Source organism: Panthera pardus, unplaced genomic scaffold, assembly GCF_024362965.1.
Source record: "Panthera pardus isolate Hobbes unplaced genomic scaffold, ASM2436296v1 HiC_scaffold_27, whole genome shotgun sequence".
Taxonomy (NCBI): domain Eukaryota; kingdom Metazoa; phylum Chordata; class Mammalia; order Carnivora; family Felidae; genus Panthera; species Panthera pardus.
In genome coordinates, this window is record NW_026526843.1 from 5420693 (window position 1) to 5433687 (window position 12995).

Sequence of the window (12995 nt, forward strand, 5' to 3'; positions counted from 1 at the left end):
CTAAAACAGTCAATGTTACTGGGGAGCCAGATTCCTTTCCAACTGATTCAGACTTAACACTGATGTTGTTTCCCTGGTAGAGACAACAAGAAACTTCCTTTTCATTCCTCAGTCTAGTCTCCAGCTAATCCTGAAATTGCATGGAACCCAGTGTGAGTCCAATCAAAAAGGAAAATAGTAATTATACTGAATCAAACATCTTATATTTGTATGTTCTAACTAGAGATTGAGCTGCATAAGCCAGAACTTTTATTGTTTTGTTTTGTTTTTTTGAGCACGTCCAGGAAATAGTTCCTATACTACCTGGGACGATCTCTATACTGACAGGCCCTGTGGCTCAATTAGACCCTCTTTCTTAAGGGAAACGCAGGGAGCCAAACTGAGGATTCCAACAGAATAGAAGATCACAAGTTCTCTGCAAAATCCAACCCACCTACTTAAGTGGGAAAGAGGAAATGTAAATCTTGAGGACATATGCTGTCTTACATACGATAATCACCTCAGTATCAGAAAATATGCCTACCAACCAGGGTGCCTGGGTGGCTCAGCTGGTTGAGCATCTGACTCGAGTCATGATCCCAGGATCGTGAGGTCGAGCCCTCGCGCTGAGCATGGAGGCTGCTTGGAATTCTCTCTCTCTCTCTCTCTCTCTCTCTCTCTCTCTCTGTCCCTTTCCCCCACTCATGCATGCTCTAAAATAAAATTTTTTTAAAAAAGTATGCCTACCTCTCCAATGCACATGTACAGCTTTTGCCACGTAATCCTAACCTAGCTTATGTCGTTCCCAGAATCCTTTGAGGCATACATGTGCATATGCATGTGTATGTGCCTGCAAGTGCATTGCTCATAAACATAAATGGGAACTGGAAACAAAAACTCCAAAATCACAACTATGACACACTTCTTTATCCTTCAATGTCCCTATGAAAGAGACCTATGGCAAGCTTAAGAATATCTCTAGGAGCACCTGGGTGGCTCAGGTTCAGTCAAACATCTGACTTCAGCTCAGGTTGTGATACCACGGCTTGTGAGTTCGAGCCCTGCATAGGGCTCTGTGCTGACAGTGTGGAGCCCGTTTCCAATGCTCTCTCTCTGCCCCAACCCCACTCGTGCTCTCTCTCTCTCTCTCTCTCTCAAAAATAAACGAAGAGTAAAAATAAAGATCTCTAACCAACTGCCTCACTCTTAAAGGCAATTTCAGCAAAAATTAGATTAGGGAATAAAGTGCCAAATGTTGAGGCACCTGGCTGGCTCAGGGGGTGGACGTGTGACTCTTGATCTCATGGTCATGAGTTCGAGCCCCATGTCAGGTGCAGAAATTCCTGAAAATAAAAACTTTAAAGAAATAAAAAAATAAAATCAAATGCCGATCATTGCATCTCTGTAACCCTGTCTTTTGGAGGGGAGGCACAATGAAAACAGATTGTTAAACTTCCTATTATCATTTTTTACTAGCAAACTAGCATTACCTAGTTAATAATCTGGTCCCAAATCCCTTCTCCCTTGGAACTCTGGGGGCACCCCTTGCTCACCTGCACCACTGAGATGGCACTTCTCTCACACCACACTGCATTCCGATTACGTGTGCGTGGCTTATCTCCCTGCTACCTGGAAAGGTCCTGGTGACAGAGGACCCTCTGACCCTTCTCGCTGCCTCGATGACCGAGTACAGAATACTGCACATAGTAGGGTGCTCCAAAAAGATATGCCCATTGAAAGCTGAACAAAAACCTATCCTTTCTGTTAAAGATCCCTTTTGATCTACCCATTATTTGATAAGAACGGGGGTCAAGAGGATAGACAATGCAGGAGGAAGCCCTGTCAGCATGATGTACTCCCGGATACCCTTGAGAGCACATCAGATTATCTTAATTATGATCTAAAAAGACTGAGACTCCTTAAGAACACAGTATTCTAAAGCTTGTTCAAACCTCTAGAAAGCAAGTACAAGGCCATCAGGAATAAAACCTTAAACTTGGGCTAAGCCTGGAGCTAGGCACCCAGACATTGTGACCCTTTGCCTGGAAAACAATCCTGGGCTTTTTGCACCTAAAAAAAATAGATCATCTCCACCCCTACCCCCCCCCCCCCCCACACACACACACCTCTGGCCAGAGAAAGTGCCTGGCCATTCATTCAGACATGGGCTGAATCTGAATACAAGTCACTATATTGACTATGCTCCCCAAAATGACCAAAACTATCCGAGTGTAGCCCAGGGGAAGACAAGGCTAATGTATGCATCTGGACAGGCCAGGGTGATGGTAAAGATTACCCCCTGTTTCTATACTGGCCGTCTAAAGGTATTTACTTGGGTCTGTCTGTGTTGTGACAGTGTCCTAGGCTCAAATGAATGCCTCTAACACTCCACATTTTTGAGCCATTCAGTCATGCATTTTTGTTATTGTTGAAAGTGGTGCGAAATTGCACTGCATGAGCTAAAGTCCTTGGTGGTCTTCCAAGGATTCCAGCTAAAAAGGCACTTCCTTTGTTCCTCAGGAGAATGCAGTCCAGTAGGTCATTCAAAAGGGGAAATAAAAGCAGCAGCCCTGGGAGGGAGATGAAGGACAAGACAAAAAGAATAAAATGTTTTGGGTGTGAGCACATTAGCTTCCATTTCCTGCTGCTGGTCGCTAATAACTCTCCTATGTTTGGGGGGGGGGGGGGTGTCCAGATAGACATTTATGCAAAAACATCGCTCAGGTGTTTGCCCGGGACCAGGACAATCAAAGGGAACACCTAGCACAGTCCTTGAGGACCCTTCAAACTTCCGTCTTCCTGAGATGCTGCCTGGGGAAGATGTCCTGCCATTAGGCGCCTACACGGAGCCAAGTGGGAGAAAGTGGGGAGGGCAATTTCACAACCCACTCCCTGAATGCCTCCGGTCCGTCTCAAAGGCACATATTGTTTGCAGGAGCAGAAGATGAAAACTTGTCACATTCCCATTAAGTGCATCGCCGCATCTATCCCTGCAAAATGTGGGAATGACAACTGTAACCTTCACGCCAATCATCTCTGCTGGGCCCAGGCCCAAACCGAGCAGGGCACAAAGACCCCAGGTCTGACCTGTGGAGCCCCCAAGCTTCAGTGGCTGCTGGTTCACTTCACTTTTTCTGGCGGCGCGGGAGGGAGAGGGGAAAGAAAGAGGGCTTTTCAGGGCTCTACAACCAATAAAATCGTGCCGCTCTGAGGACATACTTGAGTTCCCAAAAAGACAGGCAGCTCAAGGGCAAACAGTCTCTAATCAGTGGCGTGCGAATTATTTGGTAACTGCCAAGGTGCAGTGAGCTCCTAGGCTGCTCCAACAATTTCTTGAGTTCTATTTCTAGACAGATGCCGAATACACTCGGAAAGTGCCCGGCGACTTCCCTCAATTACCTTTGTAATTTATATGTAATTGATGACTGCACTTAATCTCCAAGGTTATTAATAGCCCTTCCAAAAAATGACCCCCACGTCTTCCTAAGCCTCTAGAAGCGCCTGGTTGAAATTACAGTATTTCCTTTGCTGGCTGCCGGCCCCCTGCCCGCCCCACCCGGGTGACCAGCACCGCGAGGCAAAGGCGCGCTCCGCTCACTTCCATGAAAGGTTCGGAATGGAGGCTTGGCCCCCGGGGGGCTCGAATCGCTCCCTTCCCCGTTAGGTGACGCTGGCCAGCAGCCAGCTAGATTCGTGGTTCTTTCTGAAGCCTCAGGGCGAACCGGCTACCTGCGCCGCCGCTGGCCCCGGCGCGGCCCGCGGGGCTGCGCGCAACAGTTGCCCTCCGCGAATGAGACTGCGACCCGGAGGGCACCGGCCGGCCGGCCGCCGCCAGCCTCGCGAGGAGGGGCGAAGGGCACCCGCCGAAAAGCTGCCTCCCCGGCGCCCCGAGAAGGGCTTCCACCAACACCCCACGCACCCCCCAGCGCCGAAATCCGGTGAACTCTTTCACAGGCTAAGGCTTCTCCATTTGCATAACCATCTCCAAACTGAGATTCAGGTTTCCCGTAGTCAGTCCTTTCAAAGGTTTGTAATTGAATGTGCAATTAACCCTGAAAATGAGGTGAGAAAAAAGAAAGGGGGTGGGGGAAGTACCCTTCCCGTCCAATACCTTCCGGAAAGCAGGAGAGTTTCCAAAAGTCAGGGTTTGGTGGGTTGGAAAGTCGTTTGCTTTTTAAAGGCGACTTCTAAAGCCGCTGGACCTACTAAAACTCCTAATCCGCGTCAGCCGTGGAAGAGAGGCGGGGAGAGGGTTTTTAAAGAACATCAATGAAACCTCCAGTCAAGTTCCACGTTTGGCGTCCCCCGGAATCTGGCAAGCTCTAGGTTGCCCCCACGCACCCCACTAGCGACCCTCACCCCACGCCCCGCCTCTCGTCACCCACACAACAAAGCGGGGAGCCCAGCAAGGAGTTCAACCCGGAAAAGGCGAGGGAGCCGGTGACACGCACTCTGCGGGCCAGAGTCCTCGGGGCTCCCTGGGACCGGGAAGACGCGGCGGGGCGGGAAGAGACGCGGGGTGGCACCGGCCGGTCCGCGGCGCCCCTCCACTCGCAGTCCCGGGGGGCCGCGCTGCGCGGCGACTCGCTCTCACGCCCTCTCCCGCCTGCCCGTTGCTCGCCCCGGGCTACCTGCGGCCGCGCGGGGGCGGGGGGCACTCCGCGGCCCCTTCCCCTGGGTGCCTGCCGCCGCGCTCGCCTCCCGGGGGCTCCCACCTACCGTTGATCTCGTGCGTGGGGGCATCGTTCTTGTTGAAGCCTTTGGACACGTAGAGCCGTCGCACTTCCGAGCAACTTTTCGGCTTGGGCTCGGCAGCCAGCGGCGCGGCGCAGAGCACGGCCAGGGTGCAGAGAAGCGCGGGCAAGCCGAACCGGGCCATGGCGCGGGCCGGGGCCGACGCGCTCCCACCTCTGGGACCGGGGGAGAGTGGCGGGCGCGGGGCCGGGGGCTCGCGAGTGGAGCGAGAGGGCGAGGGAGTTGGAGGAGAGCGGCGGGAGGAGGAGACGCGGGGCGAAAAGTGGAGCTGGGCCTCGCGCGTCAGGCAACGGTCCCCGGTGCCAGGCGCCCGGCCGGGGGAGGAGGAGGAGGCGGAGGGCGTGGAGGAGAGGAGGCGCGGCGCTTGGGAGAGGAGGCGCGGGCCGGTGGGCTCCGGGCTCCGCGGGGCGGCGGACGGGGTTGCGCTGGCCGGCGGCGGGACAGGGGCGCGGGGAAGGAGGAGAAGGTGGCAGGCGCCGCGGGGGCCGCGGAGGGCGTGGGCGGCGGCGGGCGCTCGCTGCGCGCTGCTCGGGCTGCCCGGCGCCGGTCCGCTCTCCCGGCTCGGCTCGGCTCGCTCTGCCCTCGGCCGCGCGGCTGTGCCCTCCTCAGCTCCGCCGCTGATTGACTGGCCGGCGTGCGCGGCGACGCTCGGCAAACTTGGCCCAGCGGGCGGCACTCAGGGGGAGGGGGCGGGCGACGGGGGGGGGGGGGGGGCCGGAGACGGGCGGGAGCACGCAGGGCCGGGACGGGAGAAAACCTGGAAGCGGGCTGGGATCCGGAGCGGCCAAATCCACTTCCTAGGGGGCCGCACCGGGCGTGCGGCGCTCCCTCGCGCGACACGCCCCGCGGGGCTCCTCCCTCCTGCCCTCCTCCCTTCCTCCCCCTCCTCCGGGGAGGCGGGGAAATGCCGGCCGCCCCCCACCCAAAGAGGGAGGGCTAACTTCGGGGGGGTACAGGACCCGAGTCCTAGGGGACCGCGCCCCTGGGCACTCGTCACGAAGCCCCCGTCCGACTCACAGGCCTCCTGAGCTCGGCCACCTGACTCGCCGACCGTGGGCCAAAGTCGGGCAGAGCCCTCCCACCTCGATACCTGCCCCCGCCCCCCGCCAGCCGCCCCGTAGCCCCGAGGACGCCCCTAACCGCCCTGCTCCTGGGCCTGGAGGGGAAGGCGCTGGCGTCACTCGAATTGTTTCGCTGAAGGCACCAGGGGACTTCGGACTCAGAGCTGGCCCTAGACCCTCACCTGGCCCTTTCCGACCTGCTTCCCATTCAACGGTGCTCCGGGAGCCGAACCCAGCAGGCATTCTCCTCCCCCGCCTTCCCCCAGACGCGCCTGGTTCTGCTACCCCCTGAAGTGGGAGAAACCACCCCCCCTCAATCCGCCAGCGTGAGGCGATGGGACAGTCAGGAATGACCTCGGAGACTTTGGAAACCCGGCCCAAACCCTCCTTGTGCAAGTAGGGAAACTGAGGCCCAGAGAAGGGAAGCGACTTGCTAATAGCGTGCAGCCAGGTTGTGAGTTCAAAACCCTGGGCTACGGTCCCAGGTCACGTGGAATAAAGGTCGCCCAAGACCCCCAATTCCCCTCTGCCCTCAAGCCTCTTGAGACAGACTCACACCTCTCTGGGACCCAGTCTCAGCCACCAGAAAACTGGAAATGGGTGAGTCTCCCACCTTCCCAGCTTTGTCAGATTCCATTAATGAGTGTTTTTGAAGCTCCCAGGGCTCCTTTAATGAAGGGAACTGTGCAGATTGGGAACTTGTCATTACCCTTGTTATTGTTACAATCTGCTTTAAGAGGTTAGGGTGAGAAGTGCCTCAGACACCTCGGGAGTGTGCTGGGAACTGGGCAGATAAAAGGGGCTGGAACTTATTATTTGGCTAGACTCTCAATTCCCATAAAATTACATAGGGTGAAGATATGAACCATCATTACAATTATCACCCTCATAGGGTTTGTTGAGACTCCGTCCACTGCTGTTTGTAAACCACGTTGACATGTTGGCTCTGTGGAGTTGTGGAAACTTAGGTTAGCTGTTGTCTTGAATGCCCACTGCAGACGCTGACATTTTATTCTTGGAGATCATCAAGGTAAACAGATTGTGACCCGTGTATTGGTGGAACTTAACAAAATTTCTGTGGGTTGGCAGAACGCTTAACCCTGCAACTAGCAGAGAAGTTTTTCTAAATATGCAAACTCTACTCCAAGTGAATTTCCTGCCATTTTCAACAGCCTGTCAAATAGTCCAGGTTTTTCTCAAACTGATACCATCAGGTCTTCAAGTTATCGCTAGGGCTTAGCCAAGCACTTTTAACTTTCATTGATCGATGCATTTACTTAAAGAGGTTCTTTACCAAAGACAATACGATGTGAGATGCAACCAACATTAATACTAAAATAAAATCCAGTGACCGTTAGTGAAAAGAAGATACTCCCAAACCATGGAGCCCAAATCCGAAAGCTTCATTTCACAAGCCAGGGGGAACTCATTCCTTGCCCCCCTCTTTACTCCTGCTTTTCCACTTCATGTATTATTAACCAAAACTTGAGCCTTTTCCACCAGAAATAGTAACCTCTGGCTAGAAACGGATCTGGACAAGTCTGAACTTTTACCACACAAGACAGGAACCCCAAGCCCTGCTCAGAGGCGGTTCCCACTTCAAAGCCTCCTTTCATTTAAATACAAACAGGGTGAACAACTGGCAATCTACGGAACAAATACCATCCAGCTTCCCTTTTCAGATGCCCCTTGGCTCCTCCTTTCCTCCCCTACCCCCACTCCAGCTCTTCTCTTAGAAAGACACTCCTTAGTGGAGATGCACGTACTCTGTAAGTTCTCCAAGGGCCAAAAGGTGGATTGGGTACTGCATGTGGAACGTAAGAATCAACAGCTTCTCAAGACGATTAACCCTGTAGCACTTCGGGGGAGAGCTTTTTTTTTTTTTAATTGTGGTAAGATACACCAACATAAAATTTACCGTTTTCACCGTGTTAAAGTATACGATCCAGTGGCATTTCAGTACATCCACAAAGGTGTGCAACCATCACACATCTAGCTCCAGAATATTTTCATCATCCCAAAAGGAAACCCCATACCCATTAAGCAAAGTCTATTCCCTTCTCCCCGCCTAGCCCCCTGGAAACCACTAATCTGCTCTATGTATCTATAGATTTGCCTATTATGGCCTCTTGGTATGGAGGGAATCCTGCCACATGTGACCCGCGTCTGGCGTCTTTCACATCAGGTCTTCAAGATTCATCCATATGGGAGCACATATTAGGACTTCTTACTATGGCTGAATACTATTTCATTTTATGGAAATGCCACGTTGGGTCATATCGTACTTTACAGTTTGCAAAGTTCTTCCGGGTGCGCTCTTCTACTCCTGGAAAATTTCAGTGTTTTTGTTTTTTTTTTAAATAGGTGAGCAGACTGGGTCTCAGCGAGGTTATGTGGCTTGTTCCCAGACACAGAGCTCCTGAGTAGCTGAACCAAGACTGAAAATTGTAAGGCCTCTGACCAAATCCCATGTGATTTTTTGGTTAGAAAACCCAGTACTTGGGGTGCCTGGGTGGCTCAGTCGGTTAAGCATCCGACTTCGGCTCAGGTCATGATCTTGAGGTTCATGGCATCGGGCCCTGTGCTGACAGCTCAGAGCCTGGAGCCTGCTTCGGATTTTGTGTCTCCCTCTCTCTCTGCCCCTCCCCCGTTCCCTCTCTCTCTCAATCTCTCAATATAAGAGAGTAAACATTTTAAAAATGTTTTTAAAAAAAAGGAAACACAGTACTCTGGGTCTCATTTAGGATCAGCTGTGAATGTGCCACTGCCCAGATTCTGTAGAAGCATCCCTGATTCAGATCACTAAATGCTCACTGAGCACCTACTGTGCGTCAGATGCTGCTCGTCCCTAGAGGGAGGGAAGACAGAAGCCAAAAGTTTAGAGTTGAATGCGCCGGGTACGACACACATGCAAAGGCTTGCTTAGATTGAATGTGCGGTGGACCGGCTTTCGATGGTGGGCAGAGAGAACAAGGTATGCGCTCACTGCTGCTGTCCTCCAAGCCAAGAACTAGTTGAGTCACGTCCACTCTCTCAGCCCTGGGGGGCACTTGTCCTGGCCTGCCGGGGAGCTAGCTTGGTTGCCAGAGGCGGGGATGGCTGGCGAGTAGAATGTGACTTCCCTTCCTGGGGTAGGTGTTGTCCTACAGCCCTCCAGCCTCTCCCCTTGCCCAGCCCATTCTTCCCACAGCCACCAGAGTGAGCCTCCGACAACACCACCCGAACAATGTCCCTCCCCTGCTTAACCCTGCTCCTCCCCGCTACGCGACTCCATCCCTTTCTAGATCAATTCCCAAGTAGTGCGGCAGATCTGGATCGTTGCTACCGGGCCACTGTGGATATTACCAGCTTTTTCACTGGCCCTTTCCCACCCTGTATCCTGGGCTTAGCCCCACAAGAGCATGTCTTCATTCTCCATCCTGCCGTGGACTTTCTTGCACCCATCCCCTGCCCCTGCTGGGAATACCTTTTCATTCCCCTCCACTCATTGGACAACTCCTTCACACTCATCCATTGAGACTCAGCTGAGATATCACTTGGTCTGGAAAACCTTTCTGGATTTCCCCAAGCAGAACTGACGGCTCCCACTCTGAGACCTCCAAAGCACCGTCTGCACAAAATAACTACTCCACCTGCCCCTGCGCTGGCATGACCACGCACTAGTCATGTTTTCTCTGAGGGGTCCTCCACCCCCAGCCTGCGAGAGCTCTTTCAGGCTTTATTTTTATTTGAATGCCTGTTGCCTGCCAGAGTACAGGTTCACCTGCTGGGGCAGTTTCCCACTGGAATAAAAGACCTAGAATTATATCTGAAATCTCCTGATTTGTAAACGTTTGTGACTACTTAAGAACTCCTAAGAGCTTACCAGCCAAACTCGGCCCGGCCTTCAGCAGACATTTTCACCAAGTGACGGTTCTCTCTCACCCCGTGCCTCTCCTGTTCAAGCAACCAAGCAAGTAACATCTTCTCACCAACGGTTGGCTCTGTGGGGGGCTCTAGAAACTTGGAAGGCCGGAGGCATCTGGAGAGCTGACGATCTGCTTGGGGGAGGTGGGGTCCATATCTGCATGGAGAAAGACACCGGTGAGGATGCCATAAGGCAACACCTGTCCCCTGGGACAGTCGTCCCAATTTGTTCTTTGTTTCATGGCCGCCGGTCTCCTCTTGGTCCCTTTGGAGATTTACAGAAGTGCCAGTAACTGAAGGGTCAGTCGGCCGGCAGGAGCCGGCGTGTGTAGTCTTTTCCTGTCTCCCAATTTCCTACTCCCTTTCAGTACTCTTCCTGTAACGCCTGAAGTTCGCCTCACTTTTCCTTGTCCCTCGGCGAGCTCATCTGTGTTTCCAACCTTAACCACCAGCAGCAGATGCCTGGCCGCCGTACTTTCCCGTTTGCACCGGTGTTGCCCCACTGGCCCCCCTTTCCCTTCCGTAATCACCTGGACTGGTTGGGTCTTCCTTTCGACGCTGTGGCCGTCAACTGTTCCTTGTCCACGTTCCATTTCCTCTTGTCTAAACCGTAGAGCCAGCCTCCTAACAGGCCTTCCGGCCTCCAAACTCTTCCTCTCCATCCAGCCACCCAGGGACTGTCACGGAGTCAGTCTTCGGGTAGCATCATTTACAAGCTTCCCACTCCTTGCTTGAAAATTCTTCCATGGGAAGGCAATCTCACAATAATAACTGATATTTGTTTAGTACTGCAGAGTTTAGGAATTGCTTCCACATGTACTATCTGTGAAGTACGTGTTATTTTCCATAATTTATGGGTGAGGAAGCTGGTTCAGAGTCTTAAATTGAGGCCCTCTGAGTCCAAGTTCAATTACAGTCACTTCTCACTATGCTCCAAGCCCAAAACATCCCCGGGAAAACTTCGAACACCGTGCAAGGCTAATAGGGAAGAGACTGGAGAAGGTAGGACTTCCTTCGGACCGTGAAGGACAGGGAGGAATTGCCAGGCACAGAGGGCTGGGGGTGTGTGAGACCAGTGGAGGCCAGTGAAGACACTATTTTGACTGAGTCCAGGCTCATCTGGGGGACTGTCATGAAATCAGGTACCGGATAATGGGGACGATGTCCAAGCAGAGAGTGAAAAGACAAGCGGTGCCTTAGAATGATCTGGTGGGGAGAGGGACCAGGAGGCATGGGATGGACTGAAAGAGGCAAGTGAGGCCATGGCCATCTCCTCAACAAAGTAGTGAGGGCCCAGCATTTCTTCATCCAGGGATTCTGTATGAAGAGTAGAAAACAAATACATAAATGACAGAAAGGGAGGGACACCTGGGTGGCTCAGTCGGGTAAGGGTCCAGCTCTGGATTTCGGCTCGGGTCATGATCTCATGATCCAGCCCCTCTTTGGGCTCTGTGCAGACAGCACCCGGACCTGCTTGGGAATCTCTCTCTCCCTCTCTCTCTGCCCCTCCCCTGCTCACACGCTTACGCTGTCTCTCTCTCAAAATAAATAAATGAACATTTTTTTTTTAATGATTTTAAAAAAGAAAGGGAAAGGCTAAGCTGTGGGGCCAGACAGACTGAGAGTTGAGTCCTGGCTCTCCCACTAACTGTGTGTCCTTAGATAAGTAACTTACCCTCCCAGAGCTGCATTTCTTTTTGTTTGGTTTTTTTTGTTTGTTTGTTTTGGTTTTGGTTTTTTCGGGTGTCACACCTGCCCCTAGAGGTTTACAAGAGAAAACCTATGAAAAGCAGTCCTCTTGGCCCAGAGCACATAGAATTCCTTTTGGTACCCTCAGCCCAAGTGATAGAGTAGAAAATACATATACATGGAAGTAATCAGAAAGCACTTATCACACTGCCTGGTACAAAGGGCTCATTTGCTATCCATTCACTCATTCCTTCATTCAACAAGCATTTATTGGGATCAACACTTTGTAAGGCTTTGGGAACATAGTTCTGTATAAAATAATATCCCTTCTCTCATGGGGCTAAAAGTTGGGACTCGATATAGTAAATATTAGCTAAGACTCTTGTTATGGCTATTATACATTCCATGCACTTTATAATTTGCTCAAACTCTGCTCTGCCAGCATTGAAATGCTATTTAATATGATAGAATATTGGTCTAATAATTTTGTTTTTTTTTAATTCATTTATTTATTTAAGGAGAGGGTTGGGGAGAGCAGTGCAGAGAGAGAGAGAGGGAGAGAGAGAATCTCAAGCAGGCTCCATGCTGTCAGCACAGAGCCCGATGCAGGGTCAAACCCATGAACTGGGAGATCATGACCTGAGCCAAAACCAAGAGTCCAATGCCCAACCGACTGAGCCACTCAGGTGCCCCTGGTCTAATAATTTTGTATTGAAACACATGAATTATATCTGTATTGGTCTCTAATTAGCATTGAATTATGCAAGTTGTAGAACACAGAGACATCGGAGTTATTTTTATCCAATATGGTTCTCTCACTATAGGAAAGGTGTTTCATATGCCCATTTTCCCAATAAGATAACTGAGGCTCAAAGAGTAACAATAGACATTCTTATGTAATAATCACATGTCACTGGTTTTGGTGTTTTCTCGTACTTTACTACTGGGGCAAAGGTTTCACGATGTATGAAGATGTATCCCACATCTCATGCTCATCAGAGAACAAAGACCAATATCTATATGGAAAGCTGGTTAGTCTTCTTTATACCTAAGCTTTCATTTATAGTATGATAAAATAAGGGCATTTCTTTTTTTTTTTTCAAAATTTATATTTATAATTTATAAATTTATAATTACTGGAAAAAAAAGAACCCACTTTTCAGTAGATGCATTTTCGTGTGATGGCAAAACAGTTGCCCTAGAAATTCATTCCCCCAGCTTGTGGCCTATGATTTGACCTACAGCTTTAGATGTAAAACACGCATTTCAAGATAATCGGGAGAGAGTTCCTTCTCTAATTTGCCCACTGGACATAAACGGCGCATTCATGGAAAGAAAATTATTTCTTCACATCCTTTTTTAAAAATTTTTGTTTATATTCATTTATTTTTGAGAGACAGAGTGAGACAGAGTGAGAGTGGGGGAGGGGCAGAGAGAGGGGGAGACACAGGATCCGAGGCAGGCTCCAGGCTCTGAGCTGTCAGCACAGAGCCCGACGCGGGGCTCGAACCCACAGATGGGGAGATCATGACCTGAGCCGAAGTCAGACGCTCAACCGACTGAGCCACCCAGGCGCCCCTCTTCATATCCTTTTGATTCAATAAA

General features: G+C 51.3%; 1 protein-coding gene across 1 annotated transcript in view; it reads right to left on the reverse strand.

The window, feature by feature from the left end:
* Positions 1-5367, reverse strand: part of GPC4 (glypican 4) — a 109107-nt gene extending 103740 nt beyond the window's left edge. The window contains exon 1 of the mRNA XM_019426960.2: positions 4699-5367. Coding sequence (XP_019282505.1) covers positions 4699-4858 — 160 coding nt within the window. The 5' untranslated portion in view covers positions 4859-5367. The remainder of the gene's footprint in view (positions 1-4698) is intronic.
* Between the last annotated feature and the right edge of the window lie 7628 nt (positions 5368-12995).